The sequence below is a fragment of the Streptopelia decaocto genome (genome assembly GCF_964273445.1).
Source record: "Streptopelia decaocto genome assembly, chromosome: 1".
Taxonomy (NCBI): domain Eukaryota; kingdom Metazoa; phylum Chordata; class Aves; order Columbiformes; family Columbidae; genus Streptopelia; species Streptopelia decaocto.
The window spans coordinates 65,737,042-65,762,565 of NC_138663.1; the positions used below are offsets into that span (position 1 = coordinate 65,737,042).

At 37.9% G+C, this 25,524-nt stretch overlaps 1 protein-coding gene across 8 annotated transcripts in view; it reads right to left on the reverse strand.

Annotated features, from left to right (window-relative positions):
- The window catches only part of ERC1 (ELKS/RAB6-interacting/CAST family member 1), a 289,471-nt gene that overhangs the window by 86,362 nt on the left and 177,585 nt on the right, over nt 1–25,524 (reverse strand). For all 8 annotated transcript variants that reach the window (XM_082042960.1, XM_082042957.1, XM_082042956.1 and 5 more), the window contains one exon: nt 16,167–16,327. In XM_082042960.1, coding sequence (XP_081899086.1) covers nt 16,167–16,327 — 161 coding nt within the window. The remainder of the gene's footprint in view (nt 1–16,166; nt 16,328–25,524) is intronic.

Consider the following 25,524-nt stretch of genomic DNA (forward strand, 5'->3'; position numbering starts at 1 on the left):
CTTAAGCTGAGGCAGTTTGGGCCTATGGGTTTAGGAAAAGAAGCTATATCAATTTAAGTCATATTTATAATTACAAAATTGCATTCGGTCTAAGGGTCATACTAACGATTGTGCTGAGTTAGCCATTTCTGTTTGGACCAGAAGGGGGGTAGGGGAAGAAACACCTTTTACCAAAATAGTTAAAATGCTATAAAAAAAGTCTGTGTATGCAGCCCAGGTCTTATAGGGAAGTGTTCTTAAACATTTATTTCTTGAAGCACAAGGTTTCAATCAACAGCCACCGGAGACTCTGGGGTCATGATCTTCTCTGTATGCAGCCCTGTCAATGTTCTGCATAAAGGTCAGCTGGTTTACCCTCTACGAATGAAGTTGCCTTCCAAACACTTTGACTAAGGAATAAATAGTTTCTAACTCATTTTGCGAAACCCTGAGCATTGTTTTCTAAGAAAAAGACAAACTCTTACTAAGAGATTTCATACTCACACTCTCCGTAGACTCTTTACATATTAAAAGGCTTGTAAAATCTTGAACCTTTATTAAGTCTGTCAGCAACAAGTAAGTTGAGAAGAACACCATATGTTAATTTAAGAAGCCCACTGAGTGCCTACATTGTACTCCTCAGCTATCCGACCAGCTTAAAGTGCTTCTTACACCTTAATATGTTAGTATATCCATGCTGTGTTAGCATATACATATAGTGAACACTCATGCTTGACATTAGCTGGACTTGTGTCAAAAGTAAAATATTGTGAGGTTACAGGGAATCTAGAATATGTTCTGATGAAAGACAGAGGTTTAAGAAGAAGTAAGGAAAATAGTGATTTGTAGCACCTAGATTTGTAGCAATGAGGGAAAACACAAAACAATACCTTTAGGATGTATCTGCAAATCCCCATTTGAATACTTTAAGGATTAATTGTTAGGGTCAAGAAATATTAATCATATCTCCTGGTGATAAGTTACATTACTGAAATTCATCCAGGAAAATATACCTGTTAATTTTGCTTGAGATGGATTCTATTAAAACGTGAAAATCTTGGCAAGAACAGGGGTGAGACTTGCCCACTGTCTGGGTCCCTTTCCCACCCAGCCAACAGGGCAGACTTTTGAGTTCATTATCACCTCATCAGCGCTCCTGTCAGCTGCCAGCAGTGAGAAAGGACTAAGCCACTCACTAATTCCTGGCCTTCCCGCCTCCACCGAAGCAGCAGTAAATCCGGAACAGATGGATGCTCTTTAACCCTCTCAATCCAGACACCTACTTTAATCAGTCTAATCAACCCACTCCACTCAGAACGAGGAATGACTGACAGACGCAGAATGACGGAGGGACCGAACTGTTGCAGCTCAGATCCTGAATAGAAAACACGGCTCCATCTCCAATTCTCTGCTGCTAAGGGAGGCCAAAGGCAGCAGGCCTGTCAGGTCAAGAGCAGGACAGACCTTCTATCAAAGAGGAGAAAGCACTAGAGGAAGGGATTATGAAGCAGGAGAAGATTCTTAAACACTAACATCTCATCACAAGGATCTCGCCACATTACACAAGCTATGAATGAAGACCCGGAGGCGTTTACTCCATGCAAAAGTGGCTTTTGGTTTCGCAACTGAAGGTGCAGTTCAAGCCAATCTAACAGCTTGCTGTCAGCCTTTTCCCTCCCAGGACACAAGACATTAAATTTCAAACCTTCCCTTGTGTTGGCCGAGACTTATCTAACGATGGATTGCCATTTCAGTGCACTCAGCCAACAGAAAACTAACTTCAGAAAAATGTGAACATTTTATTACTAGGTTAGTGTGCTGAATTAGTTCAGTGGAGTTTTGTGAGTGCCTGGGAAGGGGGAGCAGGACCAGATGGGTCAGTACCTCAGACTGCTGTGCAGTCGGAACACAACTCCTCGTGTTCCTGAGAAGGTATTTCAGTCTTTGCCTGTACACTACAGAGCACAGCTTCATTCATACAATAAGGTAGATTCAGAAATTGCATGTAAGTAAGTTTAAAATGCTTCTTAAAAAGATTTTACTGAATCATAACATCAAGAGGAACTGTTCTTTTTTTTTTTCATGTTCATATATTTCAACAAGGTTTGAACAACTGTGTGGAGAATTAGGAAAATTATAACACTCAGAGAAACAAATTTTTTTAAGATTCTCTCTGTGATGTTGTTTTCCTCTACCTGCTGCAGGAGATGCTAATAAAGAAACAGTACTATAATGCTCCGGCATCTCAAACAGTTTTACATACTTAAAGGCTTAAAGAAATTCTTCACTGAGTTCATATGAGACAAAGTTGTAGTATATTCAATTTACAGCTTGGAAACTTTGCTAAGTGATTTGGCTAAAGCCAAATGGTACACCTAGAAAAGTCAATAAATGCCATTTAGAATGACTACATTTCAGTCTTGCCATTATGAAGTATCTTATTTATAGAAACAGAAAAGACAAACAGGAATAAGTTCAAAGAGTAGTAACAAAGTGATGGTGTATTTGAAAAGCCGAAGGCTGAGCCTGGGAAAAATCCCAAAGTAAGTAAGTTTGGCCATGGACCAGGCCATACCCTCATGGCTGACAGGTGCACAGCACAGACAAACACTAGGTCAGCTGCACTTGGCTCATGATCAGCACATGGCATGAAGTATTAGGAGCATCAATGCAGTTTCACCTTCTTTCTTTAGATCAGGTTGCTTTTTAACTTCGGAAGTCTTACCTATGTGATCGCAGCTACTTTCTCTTTCGCACCTTATCTACATGTATATGAAATCCTGATGTAAGGAACAAGATAATAAAGGAGAAGAGAAACTGAAGAGTCAGTTTGCATCTTACCCTGGATTACGTAAACCATACCTCCTGTTTACCTGAGGGCCTAACCTGAAACCACTGAAACCACTTTCCTGAACCCAGGAGAGGTTGATAGGCATGACATGGAAAAGGAAACTTTCAAAACCCAAAATTAATTTCACCACTTCTAGAAATATTCTTGATTAAAGAATATAAAGACTGTCCTGCCCCTGCATCTCTGATAAGAAAATTGTGCCCTTCTCTTAGAATTCTAATTTTTCAGTTATAAGCCATGCACATTCATAAATTTTAGGCTAAATCACTGTAAGTTTTTTAATCTACTTATATAATCACAACTTTTATAGCTGTTACATCAGGACTATAAATGCTAACAGTCCATTTCTTTACTAACACAATGCATTTAGTGCACATCTTCATTCAAAAAACTGGTTTTCCACACATCATTTGATAAAATTCACAATTTTACTCCTTAGCTTTAAAAGCTTTGTGTCACACTGACCAAAATTTGCAGGGTTAGAAGGTTCTTCTGGACTAATGGAACAGCCAGCCTTGTGCAAGCAGGCAGAAGAAAGACTGTTTTGTCAACTGGTCAATGAAACCAGAACTCTCGGAGTACATTTAAGGACAATTACAAAGCTCAGTAATGATAGAAAAACTCATTCAAAGCTAGCTTTTTCCTCAGTATGACTACATTAACAGTAAAAAAAAAAGACAAAAAGCATACATGAGTTTATTGCAATCATGAAATAGAATAGGAAAATATTTGTGAATGTGCCTGTTATAATTCTGTGGATTTTTACTGAAAAGCCAATCGAAAACAGCAAAATTATCAAGCAAGACCAAAAAAAAGTTGGAATGACATTGAGAATCTACTGTTCTTTGTTAAATAATAATATATGCAGATAACAGAAGAACAATTTTTTTTTTTTTAAAGTAACATAGTTCAGCCATGGAAGGAGCTATCAGATATGCTGTAGTATCCTCAAAGCAGAAAGTGAAAGTTAAGAGTCAGCTACTAGCAATGTTTTAGGAATAAAATATTCTTCCACAATATGAATAAGAAACTACTCCATTAAAAGACCCTGTCAGCCTCAGTGATTATGACTAACTTATGGTGTGAAAGTGGCTTGACTGAAAGTGTTTTGGAACTGATCATTCCAAAGCTTTTAAGGAAAGTATGTGATCTGAAATGTGATGAGAACAATGACTCCTAATCCCAGTGAGCCTTGGAAGCTTGTTTCTGAATAAGAAGTAAAGGACTTTGACCGAGAATGTGCCTCCTTGGAGGTGCCAAAAAGATGATGGAAGTTCAACGAAAACTATGAAGTCTTGCAGCACAGAATATGTTTATGATGTAAAATTTGGGGATATTAATACATTTGGCATCACTTCGATATGACTTTTTTTAGGGCTGAGACACTGTCTAACCAGACTGCAGTCTTGTCCCTCTAACTGATGTTGATGGGAACCGTGATGATTCAGTTATTGTTGCATGTCCTGGGACTCTGTTGCCCAAATAATGCTACCTAATGCCACATTAGCTGTCCTAGGATATGAAAGACTCACAAGAGGCCACCAAGGGGAAAAAGAAAAAGAGGCACTTGGAGGACCAGGGAGATAATTTAGTGCACATGACATGGCAATAGACTCCTAGGTTCAGACCACACGGTGCCATTCTCCTTAGAACTAACAACTGATCGATCAACAGGTGTCTCAAGAGCTAGAAATGAGTTCCTTTCTTATCCAATATATATCTTGTGTGTAGAATGGTGGGAGTTTTGAAAAATATATCTTGGAATCAAACGTAAGTCAGAAATTGTCAACAGTCAGTAGAGAACAAGATTGTGAAGTCCAACCAAAGAGGAGAAAGTAAAGACTTGAGTAACAGAGAAGATGGGAAAGAACCTGGCTATGTATCTCTTGGTATCTTATTCAAACTATGGAATATAAACTGTATTTATGGCAAGAAAAATATATCTCATTTCCTAGCAAATGAAATCGTATTGGAGCGCAAGATACAGTTAAATGACTTGAGTGTGGTCCGGATGTCACTCTGTTACAAGCAACCCAGATGATTTTTCATGCCATTTAAATTCTTCTGTGCTGAGTTTTCCTTATCCCTAAGTAAGATAAATACTGATTTTCTTCAGAGGATTATTTTGAGAATTAACATGGCATTTGTAACTGCTTTAACATCCACAGATGGAAAGTGCTAGATAACATGAAGTATCATAATCAAAACTGAATTCCACAGTACAAATTGAAATTACAGAAGGCTGCATAATTAAAAAAAAAATAATCTACTCCTAGAAGTATTTTAAGGTCATGTGGAGACAAGTTATTGTATCTCATTTTGGTCAGCAAACTCCTCTTGTTCATTAAAGGTGTAGATGTGTATTTTCAAGTCCCAGCGGACTGTCACCAAGTTCAGCTGGAAGAGCTGAGACGTTTGGTAATAAAACACTTCCACTAGACTATCCTAACTCTTACCTCAAATCAAAACACATGGTTAAGACATAAACTAGAAAAATGTGCAAACACAGTATATGAATTGCAAAGAGGAATGTGGATTTTTTGGGGGGGTGGTTCCCTTAGTTCTGTAAGAAGAGTCGAGGGTTTTACTCCAAGCCTCATACTATAACCTGGCAGTTCTTAAACAAGTATTCCTACCTAGCAAATACATTAAATTATCCTTAAATCACCCATCTGCTAAGAAACTTACAGATCTTATTAAAATTTACAGAAAATTAAGTAGACTTATTTATAAAATAAAAATGATCCATACTCTAGACAAGTCAAAAAAAATACAAGTGATGCATGTACATTGCACGCAGGTGAGTTTCTGCACCAGGAAAATTGTAACAGCAATTTGGCTACGGTAGGCGTACACTGAAAAGTGGATATTTCATTATTAGGAATCACTGGTGTGAATAAAGCGTAACTTACTACACTATTTCCATATTAATTCCACATTGTTTTTTATCTGTTAGTAAAACAGGAAATGAAACCAGAACAGATATCTATGAAAAGATAATGCATCTCCCATGTATGGGAATAAAGCTTTTATCTTATTCATATCACTGAGATGAAAACCAGATTTTTGCCCATTGTAATTTCTGTCCCTCTAAAACTATTTTAATTAAAGGTCTACAAGTTCTGTTTCAGAATCAGGTGAAAAAAGAAGAGTTTCTTACATTTAGTTGCATTTAGGTTGTATTGAGAGCATATTTGTCCATAAAACAGAACAAGAAATTTGGCATTTGTATAAATAATATACGTGAGAGAGTGGGGATGTACCCACATATATCACAAAGTCGACTGGAGCACTCTATCTCCCCAAAACGATGGCACAAAATGTATAAAGAAAGGCGTTGTCAGCTGGGGTGTCTCTAGGCACCCCTGACTGTACTTCTTAACTTCCCACAGGGAGGAAATGCTGCTCCCATGCTCCATGTTGTAAAGGAGGCAAAAGCTGCAGCAGCTGAGACCACTGGAGTGAAGCCTTGTGAGAGGTTGCTCAAAAGGCTTGTGCATGACCACAGTGTATGGGTCTGGTCCATAGGTTTCTTGTTTGGACCAAATGCAAGGTTGACACCCTCTGTAGCTCAGCACCAAACACCCTTTCCATTCTCCAACAGTTCACTTATGTTTCTGCGTAAGTGCTGGTTTCTTTTGGCTCCGAAGACAGCTTCACCTGCAGGGTTTCATTTTGCTGTTTGACACCTTGCTGTTGATTTTCCCTTACTGCACAAAAAAAATTTGCTCCAGTGCCTCCTTCACAACTGCTTCTTTGTAGTAAATGAAAGCCTCAATGATTATATTTTTATTGTAGACTTGATTAATTTTGATTTTGTTTAATTTGTGACCTTTGCTGAGATCTTTAGGGTTGGAAATTAGAGAGCACACTGAACTGCTGTACTCTGGACATTGTGGATTTGCGAATTTGTTTCATGCTTCATTTGTCACAAAACCTGTGAAACTGTAGTCCAAAGCCAGCTTCATATTTCTCAAGGTCAGGCAAAAATGCCTTTTTTTTTTCTTTAAATTAACATCTCCTGGCTAAATTAATCTTGTTTTTCAAAGTCCAAACCAAAGCCCTCACTAACAACGGGAAAGTAGCAAGCAAGACAAATCTGAAGAACAGCTTAGCAAAAGAGAACAGACTGCTTCTCTCCAGTTGAAGCACTAAAGTGGTAAGATAAGTATATTCAATTTTAGGTATAGACATATAATAAAGTAAAAATGAAGATGTAGAAACGATCTGTATGACAACGTGCCAGAAGGGAGAAATAAATGAAGAAGTACGTATCTTATATGCAAAACATTTCCTATTAAACATTTGTGTCTCAGACATTACGATATTTAAAAACCTACCAACTGCAGAGTACTATTACTAGTAGTTACATTATTAATAGTTTTGAAGAAAATGTGGCTAGCTGAGGTCGTAAAGGCTTTATCCAAATATCAGAAGACATCCTTGGCATTCTTTATAACCTAACCAGACCTAAACCTTACAGATTCCTGCCTACTGAAGGTTTGAAAGGCAGTAAGAATTTCGAAGCTACTTGGAGCCAGCAAATTGAATGATGCTTACTTTCTTTCAATATATAAAAATATTTCTTTTGCATAAAGAACACTCAAAATGGATTATCTACAAGAGCAAAATCTCTCTTTAGAAATCGAATCTGCAAATCAAAGTCAGTATTAGCAGAGAGATCTGAGCCCATATAATATATAAACGTAATATATCTATTTTTACAAGATTTATTTTTGGTTCTGACGGACATTAAGGGAAGAAAATCGTGTTTGCTAGAGAACCACAAAATCTGCAAGATAATACCCTCTCTATCCTCAATTTCATCTAGCAAAGCAAGTTCAAGTATATTTAAGCTATTTGTGATATGTTGGTGTAATTTGTCCGTAAAAACTTGCAGGGAACAGTATTCTACAGCCTCCCTGGAACCTCTTTTCACTTTACCAAGACCATTTTGAATTGTCATCTTGTTCTCCGAAAGGCCTGAACATCCACCTTGGCATTTTGGCAATACATACCCTTCGGCTTGTCAGGCACTTCATTAATGGACCTTTTGAATAGTAGAAGACTTGGGAGAGACCTCTGTAATATAGGCTTCCATTTGACTAATTATTCTTTTCCAGTTACCTGCTGCTTCACTTCATAGTAGTTTAATCAGGAATACAATCCCTACTTTGTTATGAGAAAGTTACATGAGACATTGACAGAAATCCTCCTGAGATCATAACATATCACATCTACTGTATTACCAAAACTATGACTTGGCATATGGGCACACCTGGTTGGTTTGTCATGATTTAGTCTCAACAAATTCAGGCTGTTACTTAACACTTTACTATGTCCTAAGCATATACAATTAATATTTTTGATCATTTACTCCAATAACTTCTCCATAACAGAAGGCAGGTTGATTACATCCTTGGCTGCTCATAGCTACTTGCAGTAGTCGTCTTTCCACAACAGTATCGGTGGCCTTAAATCTTTATTCATGAAATTAAACCAAATGATCAAACAAGTTGATTCTTAGATTGTGTAGCAAATATCAGTTACATAACTTAGTTTAACCTCATATGCAAGGCTTGATTCTTAAGATTACATTGTGGAAATAAACTAGCATGATCCTTTATTTTTTGATGGGTTTTGACATAATTTTTAAAGCTGTCAAAGGCTAGCAGATTGAAAAAGAATTACAGGTTTACAGAAAGCCATAGCCGTATCTACTTAGTGCTTGAGGAAGGCCTGTAAAAGGGGCTTTAGGGTACACCAAATATGACATTGTGTCAAATAATTTTTCAGTCTTCACTTAGTAGCTTCTACTACTAGGAAAGACACTTCTCTTCATCATGTAATCTGTATAAACTGTAATGTAACACTGGTTGGACTGGGGAGAAGTGACTCCATAGCAACAACAGCATTATACCTTAAAGACAGACACTTTTAGGGTGCTTAGTGTCATCTTTTGGAATTTCTAAACAAACAATTCTGGTCAATTTTCTTGTTTTCTGGTCAATTTTCTTGCAACTCCTGTTACATTAGTCACTTGTGTTGCACACAAGATACCACCAGCAAACCAACAGCTCCCAAATCCTCTCCCTATGGAGTTTTCTCAGAAATTCCATAGATTTGCAGATATTGTTTTTTATTTTGCCTAAAAGAACTTGAAAGAGGAGGGAAAACAAAAAGATATACTGAATATTCGCATACAGTACAAAGACAAAGACTGTATAGACTGCCAACGACTTGATTCATTTCCCCAATTTTATATACACAACTCCCTCTTGTTATCCTCCAGGATTGCAGGGAAGCAATTACTTGCTTCAGAGGTTATTTCTGTAATTAAAGCAAATTGACCTGACTTTCAAAAAAGGAATTTCTGGTTAACTCCAGAAAATAGTATGAATTAGGACTTTGCCTTGCCTACACCCCGCAAAGCTACACTGTTATTTTAAAAACAATAAAAGAATGACTCGCATATGCACAGTGGCCCTATGAGCGCATGTAACACTAGAGATTTCCCTCCTTGTGTCTTGAACTATGTTGACGATGTCCGGATGAGATTTACAATGGCTCAAAGCTACTATTGTTCACACTACATTAAATCTACAATATATGCAATGAGATACCATAATATTTTCACTTGGAACTTCTATTAACCCACAACTTGACTATATTTAATGAAATATGTAGTGCTCATAGAGTTGATTTATATGCATCACTATTTACAGTGCACGTTTATAGAAGAGGAAAAAGCACCCTAAGGAACTCACGGTTCTTTTGACTTTAACAGAAAGTAAAAAGTGCCTGATTTGGTTTAGCTCAGTAACACCCCTGAAAGCCCCGGAATCTTATAGCTGGCTTAGGGATGGTGACAGAAATCACTGATGCAGCTGAAACAGCCAGCATAAGAAAGAAATGTGCTATTGCTACCAGTCCTGAGCCAAAACACTGCTGTGTATTTTAAAACAAAACTCACAGCCACATTTATGTTTGTTGTGCATAGAAGTATATAGAAACAATAAAAAAGGGGAATGCTGAAGACCTGAAAATCTGCTTTTGCCGGTGGTGTTCTAGAAATAAGCGGAGTGAAAGATTCATAAACCCAAGGGAATATTACACAAATTCTCTTGAATAGATAAACATCTACTTCTGACAAGACTTCTGAATGTATTTAATTACACAAAGTGTATGTTACAATACAGTACAAGAACAGTGTTTCGTACTGAAAAGGCATACAGAATTAGCTAGCAGAAGGCTAGCCCTCAGATCTATCTTACGAGGAATATATTTTATATACTAGTCAAAATAAAGCCATCCCTCTCTCCATTCCTCTTCCACTTTAACACTGGATTAGCTGAGTAATTATTTCTAGAAAGAAAAAAGTATCATTCTTGTTATTCTTTTAGATAAGATGATCTGTACAATATCTAGGTTATGGTAAAGACAGACTTTCTCCAAAACAACACACTTTAGGTAGTAAAGAACATGGGGCACTAATGATTTCCAAGAAATTACCTGATGCTGCACCTGCTCTAAGGTTGTTTGCAATAATGAACTTGCAAACTGAGAAAAGACGGGTATTCATTCATTAGTGCTAGGATTGTGTAAGCCTAAAAAAAATTATATGTTTCAGTACTCTGTATATGTACGCCAAGATCTCCACTGATGACAATTTCATGGCAATTTCTGTAAGAATACTGTAATCTATTAATAGAAAAGAAAAACATAACAAAACCTGTGTGTTCTTAACACTAAGGCTATACGCTATGTTTTTCACATTTTCACTTGAAAGAGGTCTAATTTCCTTTTACCATCTAGAAAATCACATTCCAAGAACCACCCGAGGGATCGCTTACACTAAACACGGTCCCCGGAAAACATATCCAGAAGAAAAAAACCATCTCCTGTGAAAAGGCATGGAAACAAGAGCACAGTATAGCTAAATTCTCAGGAAGTGAATGATGGGACCTCCTTTTCCCAGCTCCTCCCTACAACATTAATACTCTCAGCAATTACTGAGTGGAACAAACCCCTTTAACACCACCTGGTGTATTTTTCAGCAGTTGGTCTTGCTTCCAGGCCTGTCATGGCTCATTAAGATAGTACAGTACTTTCACTCTGCAAGACTGTTCTTGGGGACCATAGAATTCAAGATAAAATGAGATATGGAGGTTTTATCACAAAAGAGAAGAGGACTGTGACATATTGTGCCAAGATTTTAGTATCTGAAAAGGGCACAGAATAAAAAGTTTTTCAAGGCAGGTGAAGAGTAAAAAGAAACCAGTGACAAAAGATAATCAAAACTTCACAATATTTAAAGAAACAGAGGAGACCACAACAATCTAATTTGGTCTGTGCTCATAAGGGGTACCTTATTTCTGTAGGCTTTGCTAAAGGTTCACTTCTTTGCTTTGCAGTTTGTCTTTCCGTGAAACTTTGAGATTTGAGTTTAATAGCTGTCTCACCTGCGTGAACCATTTGACTGACTGGTTTTGTACTGCTGCCCATAAAAGGGTTAAGCTTTTCTGCTTATTTCCGTGATTCAGCACAACTAGTACCAGGTGCATTGAAGATGAAGAGGCAGCTGTCTCTGATGCTGCCACCACACTGAAGGTCTCAGAGCGCTAAAAGGCTCATTGACAACAGAGGAGGACAGAAAGGATAACAGGCTTCATTCCTTAGTTGTCAAGAGAGAGAAACTGCAAAAGAGATTATGTTTCCTCTCAAGCTTTCACCTGAATTAAAACAGAAAAGCAGAAGACACCAAACTTGAAGGTAACTAAGATCTACAATTACAGTTACGAAAAAACCTAAAGTTTCATTACAGTGAGGAGAACTGTGGAGTTAAAGACAAAATAAATTTTCTGGCCTTTCAATAAACTTTAGTCTTAAAAGCCACGCAATCTATCTACATGCTGTGTTTCAGCTTTCCTATCAGATTCTGTGTGATTCACTTGGAGATTAACAGCAGTTCCAAGCTCAGTTTATTTCCAATTTTTTAAATGTAATGTCTCATTGTCCGGTATTTAGAAACAGATAATTTTTTCACATTTCGGACTACTGCAACTGAACTTTTCACAACTTAAAGGTCAAAATCTTACTGGATGACCATAAATAATTAAAGGTATATAATTATATATTTTATGCTTGAAAATTGAAAAGGACGACACAATGGTAATAGGGTATTTTTGCCTTTATTTTCATGGAAAAAGTCATTTTATAGGAAAAAAATCTAAGCTTGCAGAAGAAAAAAAAGAGACTGATGCTGATGCACTTGCTCAGCTTTGCCCCAGAGAGTAAATCCCACGGACATGGAGTGCCCCCTGTGGGACTTTAGCTTATTTAGACTCACACAAAGTAATTACAGGGGGTGCTCTGGTACCATTGCTGAAGTCCCATGACGGACTGATTTACCAAGTGCCCCATAGACCTTCTAGACCAGTTCAATGTGATGAAGAGTTTGCTCTGAGCCTAGAAAGCCATACCTTGTAGATGCAGGGTTAACACATTACTGCTCTGTAGCACTGACAACAACTGCAAAGTGACCTCAAAATACAGACAGCTGTTTATACACGTAGAACATACACATACTTCTGCAACTAGGAATCACTCCTCCTATGGAGAACTGATGTTAAATCATAGGCATAAAACATAATTTCCCTAATGACAAAAAAAAATCTTTAATTTCCAAGAGGACAATTTCTGATGAGCAGACAAGTTATCATTGGATGGACAGCGATGATCCTTTTTTTTTGTTGTTATTCTGGTTCTGTTCACCATTGGTGCACATAACATGAAATATATTTGTCTGGTTAAACTGTTTGCTGTGTTTGAAATTACTTCACACCTCATTTAGGATCAACTGAAATTACATTTCTGGCAAATAAACTATGTGCCAATTAATCAGTTTCTTTTGGACTACTTTCAATTTCAACCTCAACCTCATACCTCTAGACAATACTGCCTTATTGCTGAGAGGATGAACTTTTCAGAAGATCAACAACCTCAGCTTCCACTGACTTAAATTTCAGTTGTGAGTGTTCATGTACATGTGTTTGTATTTTCCTCATCTGACAGCCAGAAAATAAACATGTTGACTTATCAATCATTTAACAAATATTTTCAAGTGACTTGCAAATCATGCAAGAAAACTGTAGCAGAGATATGAACCATCTTCCTGCATAGTACCGTCTAGCTTGGCAGCTTATTTTTAATAGTCACCATCATGTAGCAGTCAGGAGGCCTTTCAGCTCTGAGATTAAATCATGAAGGAATACAATAAACAGCTTCATTAATCTACACAGGCCTGGCTCATCTCTGATCAATGGCTACACTCTTTATCAAACAAAACACTACCTGTGGGATGTATTCATGTAATTAGAGACTACTGTGATAAATATTCGAAAGACCACTCATGTAAAATCGCATAAGAAATCAAAAGACATTTTTGACAGCTTGATTTTGAAACATAATTTATGGTCTACTATAACAATTCATTCGTCTGTAATAACCTTGATTAGTATTAAAGGAAAAAGAGGATAGTAAATTATTCTTGGACAAGCAATAATCTTTCTGTTGTGTGCCAGCAGAATGAAGGATTCCACTCTGAAGCTCCAACTAACTTATGTAAGTCTGCATCCCTTGAATTATAGGGTTAGCGGCAATTGCAATTAGCAAGAGAAGGCATAATTCAGGCAAGGGCTGTTGGACAGTTTTCCACGTCTGAAAGAACAGACTGAGAAATGCTCCAACTGGGACTTTTCAGCCCTGAAGCAGATGATTAGGAAGAATCTTCTGGTCCTTCTGACCATAACTGCCTAGTCAAAAAAAATAAATAATCTCTTCTCTACATGCAGACGCAGTGTCTGTTCCCCTTCCCTGTAAGTGCAGTGTCCGCTGCTGCAGTTTTGGCAATTGCATGAGCTCAGCCCCAGATTAGACTGTTTGTGCTCAGTTATTTTCACACACTGCCAAAATTTGCTGACAACACCAGGAGAAAAAAAGGGAAAGGAAAACTGGTGATTTTCAACAGTTTATAACTCAGCTCAGCCTAAGCAGGTTTTTATGGGACAAAGAACAGAGATTTCTCTGTAGACAGCACTTTATTCCTGCCTAATTTAAAAGATTTGCTGTGAATGATGGAAACATTAGAACTTCTTAAAGAAAACATAACAAAACAAAAATCCTAGCAGTTCACTAGTATTTTTTTTACAGCAGATCAGGTTTGGTGATATAAATAGAGAGACCATTATCTACCTCTCTCATAATTATTTACAACAAAGTTTTTTTATAAAGAAAATGAAAATATTAAAGGAAGAGGGCTCCAAAATACATAGTATTTCTTTAAGAAGTGGAATTTCTTCCTTGGAATAATTCACACTTGAGCTATTCTAGTGCCACAGTATTCCCTATGGAGTGTGACATGATCTTCTCAGGGTTACAGAGTCAGTAGTAAACACAAGTTCTACTCTAAGAAACAGTATTTTAAATAGATATTTTCACTAATATAATGTCTAACAACTTCCTATTACTGTTCTTTTTTGAGTTGAAATAGTAGGAAACATGTTAACAACATTAGAAACTTTCTGCAAAACTAGAAAACAGAGATGACAAGAGCGCTGTTTATAAAAGGCATAGGCTGGAAAAGTAGGGCAGTGAAGAATACACTGGAGTTTCTGTACATAAACATAAGATATTTAATTGACTGGGAGTCCTCAACGGAGACTTGTTTGCAACAAAGCCTCATGGTGAGGCTGAGTTTTTGAAGTTTGGATCAGCTTTGGCAGCTTTAAAGAACTTTAACACAGACCAGCTATGATTAAAACATGCTCAGCTAGTTAGCTATACAAACGTAATGTTTTTTCCATCTTTCTCTCCATGTGCTGACAGCATTACCATTCTCTCCAGTGTTCTTCTTCCTGCTGAGGTACAATGGATCTACCAGTTTATGCAGTTCCTGATACTATATTTCAGTACAACAACTTTCCAACAATAACTTACTCAGCTAAGAGAGTTCACCGTTTAGAAGAAGTGAGTATTTATATTAAAGGCTCTAGAGCTACACGATTCAAAATACATTTCAGGATATACTGTACACTACGTGTATATTTTAATGAGAAGGTTTGGCAGAGCAGTTTGGCAGAAGAAAGTACTGCCAAGTGATTGGATATGGGATTTATCTCCAGTTGCTTTGGATTCCCACATCACCTTAAGAGCTATTCTTCCCATCCCCCAACACACCAGCTCTCAAGGCAGTCAAATTTATAGCTCAATAAAATTTTTTATTAAAATAAAAAGTGTGGCTTTTAAGTACTGAAATCTTCCAACTTCCTTATGCTAGGTCTAGATCAGACTGTTGTAGTTGAGTATGAAGCTGGGGAGGCTTAGCCCTCTTTATACAGCACTCCTAAGTTAGAGTTTCAAGATCTAAGCCACCTCTCTTTCCATTTTATAACAGCTGTTTTTCTATCCTTTCATTAAAAAAAAAGGAAAGAGACTAGCGTAGAAAAGTAAAATAAATAAATAATGGCTCACAAAACCACAGTGGAGGAACCACTGCTGGTCCTGCCAATAAAAATGTTCCTTCTCTTCAGGGCTGGCTAAACAACTGAAAGTGTTTCTAATGAACTGCTGGCAGCACTATCCATCACTGCGCTAAATGGATTCATGTCTCCCTAAACTAAGGATAACTATTTATCTATAATGCACAGTCAGAAATTAGGAAGCATTTAAGCCTTGGAAGTCTAATTCCTTGCTTCTCCCCACCTCCTCAAAGCCTGGTGTTATTCAGGCCTCCCCTTGTAAAGATGATGTGAGAAGTCTGACTGATAGAGAACTTCAAACTCAGTGCTAATGAATCATCCCCTTGAGTTCGAAAAATACTTTAGCAGACCAGACATCTGCAGTCAGATTTTAGCATCACAGCCACCTGCCATTATGTTCATCTCTTCCCTCTTCCTTTTTTGTCACTTGACACACTGACTTGCACCTTACCTTAAAGTAGATTTTATGCTACTCAAAGCAAGATGGCACATTCATAAGACACACAAAATTATTGAATCCCAATAGTTGTTTAGGATCTTTGAAGATGCTACTGTGCAAATAATAGTAGTCTTCTGCAAACAATCAAAAGAAATGTTTTTAGCTCTAACAAAAGTGTGGAAATCATGTAGGCAATCCATTGTCGGAAGTCACTTCTGAAGGCTCGACTGATTACATAGATAGCTGCTGTCTTCAGAGACGTATTCATGCAGTGGTTGTTTTTAGAACAAAAGGGATCAGAGAACAATTCAGAGATATCAATAAAACACACCTACAAATAATGAAAAGAAATACTTACTTCATTTCCAGGACTTCCTCCAAATGTTTCCTTCTCTCAGCTCGCAGGTTGGTCAAATGGGTTTCCTTCTCAGCCAAAGACTGTTGTGTAGAAGACAATTTAGCTTTCATTGACTCCAGTTCCTGCTTAACCTTCTCCATGGCCATCATCAGCTCTTCTACCTAAAGCATTTTTAGGGAAGACAGGAAGAGAGAAAAATAGTGTAATGCAATCAGCTGGAACTTATTAAATGTCACAACTAAATTGGAGCCCAAAGTTTACCAGTGCATGTACACTGCGTAAAACTGCAGACTGGAAGAATCATCTAGTGCTGTTGACACTTGATTGAAGCAACATTACAGTCTGTGAATTAACGTAGTCTGGCCACTGGAATGTTACCATTACAATAACAAAGTACAAATCTTCAACTCTTCCATATCATTATTTTAGAAAATGTACCATAAGGATAAAAGGATGACCTGTATATATTAAAGCTGGCCCACAAAAATGCTAGATATTAAATGGAATACACTGATAATACACCAAAAGGATAAAAAACTTTCTCTGTGATGCCTGAAAAGGAACTACATATACACTTTAAGAATCATGGTAATGTTTCCAAAACAAGGAGAGGACTGGGTTCCCATGAAGATGTAACACTACGTCCCTCACAATATCTGCTGAACAATGCTTATAGGCATGTTCTGTGATTTAGCAACATAAAAAACATACAAAGAGTTGCTGATGGCAGGCAAGTACAGCAGAACAATGCTCATATCTTTGGCAAATGGGAAAGGTTCAGAATTAAAATGACTGTAAATTCTAGCATAGATATTACACAGATTAACATTGTAATATTTTATTTGGCATTTGGAGCAGGTTCTCAGTTACAATTTATCATTAATTAGCATGCAAAACCACAATAAATGTTCAAGTGTATCTACAAGTAACATACAAAAATCTCTGCACAATCTTTTAATAATTTTATAATAACGCTCGATGGCACGCATTACTTTCATTGACTTCTTCCATATACATTTTCTCTTTCTATCACAACCAAGTGTTCATAAACAATGTTATAATGTGCCTCAAATGTGAGAAACTCAGATGCTACTATTGCACATAATCAAACATTTGTAGAAATTTAGTACGACAATACAGCAGTGCATTGCATTTATATTCCTGCACAACAATCAATTTGAGCTCCATCCTGGAAGTGAATTACTGTGATTATATTAAGCTCAGTTTCTACTGATGTTTTTACAAAGTGAGTTGGGCACATCACTTGCTACATAGGTGCTGGAGGATGGAATGTATGGAACATACTACCCCTTGCTTTAATAAATCCCGTACTCCTAAAGACAGAGTTAAGGACTCATGATAAACACATATAACAAGATTGGTTTTCATCCTGCACCAGTGACAGAGCAAGAAGCATTGCAGTTCAGAATTAGCAGCTTTATAAAAATTTAGCATAGTCATTATGTAGTGTTTACTGCAGAAAGCCTAAGTACTTCCACTCAAATGCACCTGACAACAAGAAGCAACAAATTAAGAAAAATTTAAAATTTACATTTATCAAAACCTATTCAAAATGTACAGCCAAGAATTAATCCAGTAATCAGCAAACCAAAGGAGAATTTCAGTGACATGTAGTCCAGACAGGCTAACATGCATATAATAACGGAAGTTTTCCTGTCTTATTAGTGTTTAGTGCGCAAAACAAGATCAGAAACTCTGACAATCCTCAAAGAGAAAACTCCATAAAATAAAATAGAGAAATATATCAGGAAAGAATGAAAAAAAAAACCCAGAAGAAATAATGAATAGCAAAAAATACTATTAGGATGAAAACTGATGCCTGGAAAGAGAAAAATAGCAACATGCTGGGGAAGTAAAGGTGTACTAGTGTATCGCCTTCAAGTATATTAACTTCTACTTCCCTTGCTTGGATCAGAATTACCCACACAAACATTTTCCTTTAAACTGAGAAGAAAATAGACATGCCAACTACAAAACCCTCTCCTTATAAGAGAAAACAACCACAAACAAAAGATCCCCAGACCAACTACATCAATCAAAACAGCTTGTGTCAATCTGTCAGTTGCCAAGATAAAATAATCTTTGAAGCAACATCTTTTCCATAATCAGGTTTGAAAGATTTCTGACAGCTTTCATTCCATTCCCAGTCATCAAGGTTCGTGATGCTAACACTGAAGGACTGGTTTGGTTGATGCAGATCTGTAGCGTAATAACTCTGTGATGTTAAGATGTCACGAGGAGGTTAGAGGCTGAGGCTCCTAGGGCTGAGCGGAAAGACCTAACTCTGCAGGACTACTTTGTAGTAGCGGTTATTGCAAGTACTTAACCTTTTTCTCATTGCTCTGTTTGCTAATTCTTTTAATTCTAGGGTTATATTCTGTATTTTTGCAGGTTAACAGAAAACTGATCTATCCTGTATTAGGAATGGCTGGAATGCAAGTGGCTTTTAAACTGTGCCAACAACTCAGTTTACGAAACTGTCGGCACCTTCCTCCCTCTCCAGCAAGTACCATTTGTCATGCGATTTACTAAAGACAAAATTCACCAAAATAGTGATGACTGTATTCTCAATAAAGACTTCATTGTTCGGATTCATCAAGTTATAGATATTCCATGGGACCATTTCAATTAAACTTCTACAAAACAAAATGTTTTATTTGGCAGCTTATGAATCTTATTGCAGACCTGTCTGTATACGTCCCAGTAAGCAGTCCTGTGAGAAACGATATAGGAATATTCACTGGAAGCAAACTGCTTGCAAAGCACATTTAATTTAGCCTATACAAAAAACTTCAAATCTACCCTTGATTTTTTTTTTTCCCCTGAGAGCAGCTAATTATATAATAAAGAAAAAAATACTTGCCAAGAACCAGAGTTCTTGGCATGCTGAGACTTTTTCAGAGACATGCTGTTGACATTTTCAATTTAACTGCAGGTAAGCTTGTGCCCTGTCAGAAAGTTTCCATTTCAGAAGGTGTAAAGAATACCTCTTGCTTCTCTTTTCTCTCTGCTCAAATGCTAGTATATAAAGCAGAGTGTATCTTTGACTATCTATGACTTATCCATGATTTGGTTCTCTGCAGACAGGCCTGAAAGACCTTCATGTATTCTGGGCAAGTTGGATCTGCAGAGAACTTAAATGGTGACTATTTTTTCATTGTTTTTAGGCCTTGAATGACCTGACCAGGTGAGAGCTTATCTCTAAGGAAGAACATGAAGCTGAATAAAGTTTCCATTAGAGGAGAGAGTTCCAGAGATACTGAAAAAACTATGTGAAAGAAGGCAAACGATGCCAATCAGATCAGTAAGGGATTCCCAGCAGCAGAAAAGGGAAACATCAATATAGGACAAATTTTTTATGTAGAATTACATCTCCTTAGAAAGCATAAAAGCAAGGTGGAGAGAAAAGGAAATACCATGAGGGAAGTGTATCTACCATGTCAATGGCAACCTGTAAAGAAATAGAAGAAACAATGTAACACAAAAATAATGAAGCCCTTTTCAGAAGCATATCTAGTGTCTTAACCTCCCTGCTCCTACAAACTCTTCCTACAAACTCTGACTTCAGGCCCCTCTGATGAAACTGTACACCAGAAAACAGGCTGTTGCACAGACATACAGTTACCACAGTATCTCCAAGTATGTCGTGTTTGCGTTAAGCTTTTCTGGCCATTGGGTAATGTGAAGCCAGGGACTCCAAAGAGCTTAGTCAAGTTCCCCAAAGTCAATAAAAAGACAGTAAAATTGAGAAAGGGATTGGATATGCAAAATATTAACAAGGCTGGGGATCTTACCAACCCCTGTACTAGCTCCTGCAAAGTTTAATGATGATCAGCATAGGCAAGCTCAAATTCCCACCTCTTATATGAGGAGAACTAATGCAATACTGAAAACTTTTGAGATACAGTTGTATTTCAGGCCAGGAAGAAGGCTACATTGACTGATGTGCTTGTTATTGGTTGCCTCTTAAAATCAGAGCCCAAGGACTTCAATACCTAAGGCAAATCCAGACAGGCAAGCTAACTAAAGCAGCCTCGGGGTCGCCAAATGCTTCAGAGTCCTTAAATTACAATGTAGTGGCAGATACCTTTTTCTTCCTATTGTGAACTTCTTCCTCAGTGATGAAGGTTCACCTGAAGAGAACTTTTCTACTGCACAGAAAATTGAAAAAGGCCTCCATAGCCCTCTCAGCAAGATAGTTCTGGAGCTTAATTTTCCACTTACGTCTTTTCAGAGAAGCAGAGCAATTTTGGATCAGATCCAAGCAACAAATGCATAATGAATGCTGGGAACATGATGTATTACAATTCACCACAGTAGTACTGTGCAAATACAAAGAAGCAACGGGCGAAGTCATCAATATGGAAAAAAAAAAAGAGCAAAATACCATGCAGTTGAAAAAACACTTGCGGGGCAGAGGATCTATTCTGAGATGGTGATCTAAGCAATCTATATTTATATACTATGTGCATATAAAGAATGAGAAAAAGGCTAAAGGAGGCCCTCCACAGGCACTGCAAAGGAAAATTCCCTAGTCTTAAGTGACAGGATGCGAGTGCATCAATAGTTCAAATGTATATGCCTGGCTTAAGTAGTATTATTAAGGACAGCATATCACTGGTACACTATAAAAAATGTTTTATATTGATGTTAGATAAGGCTTTTTCCCATCTATAGATTAACAATCTTCGCAGAAGAGACTGCATTTCTCTCTCTTAATCATTGTTTCATAGAATGGTGTGGGTTGGAAAGGACCTTTAAATAGCACCTAGCCCAACCCTCCCGCTATGGGCAGGGATGTCTTCCACTAGACCTGGTGGCTCAAAGCTCCATCCAACCTGATCTTGAACATTTCCAATGAGGGGGCATCCACAGCTTCTCAGGGCAACTTGTCCCAGTGTCTCACTGTGCTCATTGTAAAGAATTTCTTCCTTATGTCCAGTCTAAACTTAGACCTCTTTCAGTTTAAAATCATTGCTCCTTGTCCTGTCACTACAGACGTTAGTAAAAAGTCTCTCCGTCTTCCCTGTAAGTCCCTTTTATGTATTGAAAGGTTCCAATAAAGTCTTTCCAGACCCTTCTCTTCTCCAGGCTGAAATAATAAAATTCTCAGCCGTTTGTGGCACTTCTCTGAACCTGCTCTAGGAGGTCCATGTCCTTCTTATGCTGGGGGCTCCACAGTTGGATGCAGTACCTCAGGTGGGTTCCCACCAGAGCAGAGAGGGAGAATCATCTCGCTCTATCTGTGCCCATGTTTCTTTTTATGCAGCCCAAGATACGTCTGGCTTTCTGGGTTGCAAGGGCACATTGCCAGCCCATGTCTGATTTTTCAGCCACAAGTATCCCCAAGTTCTTCTCCACAGGACTATTCTCAATCTACTAATTCCCCAGTCTGTATTGATATTGGGTATTGCCTTGAACCAGGTGCAGGCCATTGCACTTCATTTGGTCTTGTTGAACTTTGTGAGGTTTTTTTCACTGATTCAGCTAAAGTTTCAACCATCCAGATGGTCCAAGGTATCTGTTAGTCTTGTTAGTTTTCCTTCCTCATTCTTTCTTTTTTTTTTTTTTTCTTTTGATAAAGTACAAACGGCTGCATATTGGTCCACAATTGGAAGTCTCAAAGGGCATTACAAAGCGACTTGACTATTACACTAAGAACTCTGCTCCTAAGCTGAAGATACAGTACTCGAGGTGCAGCAATATGTGGGAAACTTTTAATTTAATGTTTAATTACATGCCTGAAAACAGACACATTTTTATGTTTCTGATTGAAGGAAAGAAAAAGTATTTCTTTCAATATACATCCAGACAGACTGGGCTATGGGATATGTGTTTATATTCATTATTGTGTCTCAAAACTTCCAAGCGGAATACAAAATGATGACATTTTAGAGAATACAAATATCAACACAAACAAGACATTTTCAATGATCATTGTATAAATCAGCTACTAGAGATCTTATTTTCAAAACCACCTCAGCAGGCAAACTTGTATATTTAAAATTAGTGGCTTTCTAAACAGAGACCTTTCCTCTATAAACAAGAAATCAGCATTACATGACACAATGTACTAGAAATCTGTACTTTTGCTCAAAATAAATTAGGCCAGCAAAACAAAAGAACTTGCAATTACAAGTCAGTAGTAAAAACACTACAAGGACTGAAAAAAATAATGAACATTTCTCAAAGTGTCACTCACTCTCTCAGAGGACAGTCTCCTACTTTTCTACAGCTCTTGAGTTTTTAAAGTACTTTTCATTTCACTGTGTACATTACTGAAATGATAAAGGGACTGCAAATTTCTGCATTATCTTTTACTTCGTTGAACTGATTAGACTGCAGGACAGAGAGAAGGAAAAGAAATAGACATGAAAAGAAAGACAAAGACAAGCGTTCTGGCTCCATGCAAACGTGTTTGGATCCCAGAAAAATTTCCCAGAACAGATGTTAAGACATGGAAAAAGCACAGGCCAGACTTGGGACTTAAGTATGTAATTTAACTGCCTCAAGTAACATATTACAGGGGAAAAGCATTGAGTCTGACATAACTTGAATTGCCAGCAGGACCAGATGGTTTGCTTAAATCACAAGCTAATAAACCTTTACACAAAATAAGAGGGAAATGAATTATGGTTTCATCATAGCCCCATTTTCGTCAAAGCAGTAGGGTGGCTTTAGGTATGCTTAAATACTATATCCAAGATGCTTAACTAAACTCTTGGCTATTTTGAATTAAGGGAACAACTTTCACATCCTTATAGATATTAGGAAAGCTCCTAGGCATAGCTTTTTGAGAGCTAAAAATATCAGAGGAAAATAAACAAGTGAGCCTTAACAAGAAAAATCTTCCCCCCACCCCATCCTGATAAAAATAAAATGTAATTTCTGGTTTGGAAGGACAGCCCTCCACTAAGAAAAGAGCTGAAAGCTCTGCCAAGCTGCCAGCAGAAGGGTATAAAGCAGACTGGCTCTGCCCCACCACACCGAGCGGAGCTCCGGCTCCGATTCAAGCCCCTCTTATCCACCACCAGTGCCTGAGGATCCATGTGCCTGAATGAAGCCAGAGGAATGCACCATGGCTGCTGGCTTCTCTAATGAGACATCACTAATCCTGCTGAAGTAGATACATAAGGGGTTGAGATTCTTTACCTTCATTTTTGTTCTGGCAGGCACTATAAAGATACAGCAGGGTGAACAGATGTTCACCTAAAGCAGGGCTGTCAAAACCATTTTCACCGGGGGCCACACCAGCCTGGCGGTTACCTTCCAAGGGCCTAATGTAATTTTAGGATTGTATAAATGTAGCAGCAGACAGGTTGGTGTGGTCCCCAGTGAAAATGAGTTTGACACCCCTGACCTAAAGAGAGTGGTTTTCCCTACGCTATCCATATCACCCTAACTGCTACATTTGTTCTGTTCGATCACTGCTAATGAACATTGCCACAGGATCCTACGCAGACAAGTGAAAAACTCTCTTTTTTTTTTTTTCTTCACATGTTGGAATTCCTTATTTGCAGATCTTACCTAAACACACTCAGAAATAAACACAGCAGAATACTGTGCAACAATTAAGATGTTTCTATACATCATGTTTACCTCCATCTCAAAGAAGACGCCAGATTTACAGCGCACCTTTTGCCAGAGTCAGCTGTGTGTAGCATTAGAGGACTGTGGCAGACTCTGCACAGGGAGGAGTATTTTGTTCACAATATAGAGGAGAGTTAGTGTCAAAGCTGTGAAAATGGCTGGTGGATTACCAGTTCTCCAGAGAAAAGGCAGGGTCTTCTGTTCTTCTTAATATACAGCAGTAATTTTAGGAATGAACGTTGTGTTACTTTACATTAGTGTGTGGCTTTCTTAAGTCTTTGTGCCTTTGGTTTTTAGGTTGTTAAGGTTTTGCACATTCAGCATCCCTGATAAAATCCAGTGTTTCTGTGCCTTAACAGAACTGGTGCCACCCTCCCATTCTTACATTATTAACTGGCAAAAAGGAGAGGAGAATGATAAAGAGAGGGAACAAAAGACCACGGTCTTAAAAGCTGCAGGAGAGCTGCACATTTTCTTATCACAGTGAAAGTGAGATACTTAGCTGATGTCTCTTGTTTCCACGAGTTGGTCTCGCAATGAAGACTTTCATTATAAAAAAAGCATCTGATAATGAAGAGGAGTTAATGCTCCGTGTTGCTCTTTACTGTCTCCACTGATGGTTGTAAGCCACAAAAACCACTAATATTTGACCAGATGATATCTGACATTACAATGTTACTCCTGCAGAACCCGCAGAAACAGAAATACAGGACTGTTTGTCAAGGAGTATGTTACTTGAGCATCAGTCAAGAGTGCTTTTTGCTCATACTCTGAGAGCACCAAGCTCTTGTATGAAGGAGGGGGAATCCAAATTCACAGGTGTTTGGAAAAGGGAAAACTCCCGAGCCACCAGACTTCAGGACTGAACAAGTCACAGCTGTGTCCCGTTAGGATGTTTGGAGGTAGCTTTGACAGTTGTATCTCCTAAATGAGGGCCATAAGCCATATAAATAAGCACCAGCCTACTGCTGAGACAAGAGCTCTTGAGAAGGAAGCAATAACTGTCTCTGCTTAACACATACAAAATATTTGAGCCGGGCCTGGAAAAACTGAATTCTGATTTCTATTGAGGACAGACAGCTGTTGGTAGTCTCTGGTATCTGAAAACTATAACAAGTTACAATTTTATTCCTGCATTTCCCTCAAGTGGAACCATTAACAAATGCAGTATTCTCATTATACTTTTTAACCCCTGCAACCATATCAAAGGAAGCTATCCTGTTTTATTTTACATGGCTGTGCAGTCTTAGGAAACCATCTTGTGTTTATCTTCTGTGGCTAGCAATTAATCTTTTCAGCTCCTTGGGAACACAGCAGCAATCACTACTTCAAGGGATAACAAACAATTCAAGGGACAACAATCTTGGAAAAAAACCAGGATTTCAATCACCATTTAAAAATCTCTACTGAGGCAGAGAGTCCAGAATTTAGCACATTCTGCACAGTTTTGCACACACTCATTTATCACAATTTACTACATCCAAACAAAATCTCTGGAACTATGGTTAATTAATGATACTCCAGCCACAACTCTAAACACAGACCTCTTCAAAGTAACTTGACCTTTCTTAAGGTCCATTTACGCTGTGATTGCTGCTAAGGCAGCAGTAGCAATTGGGCCAAAGGAAGACTCGGCTCAGACTAATGGCCCAAGGATTTCAGCAGTTTTTCATGAGCTTTCTGTAGATCGTTCTGATTTCCATTTTGCTGCATTTTAGACAGTTTCAGGTTAACTAGGATATGTCAC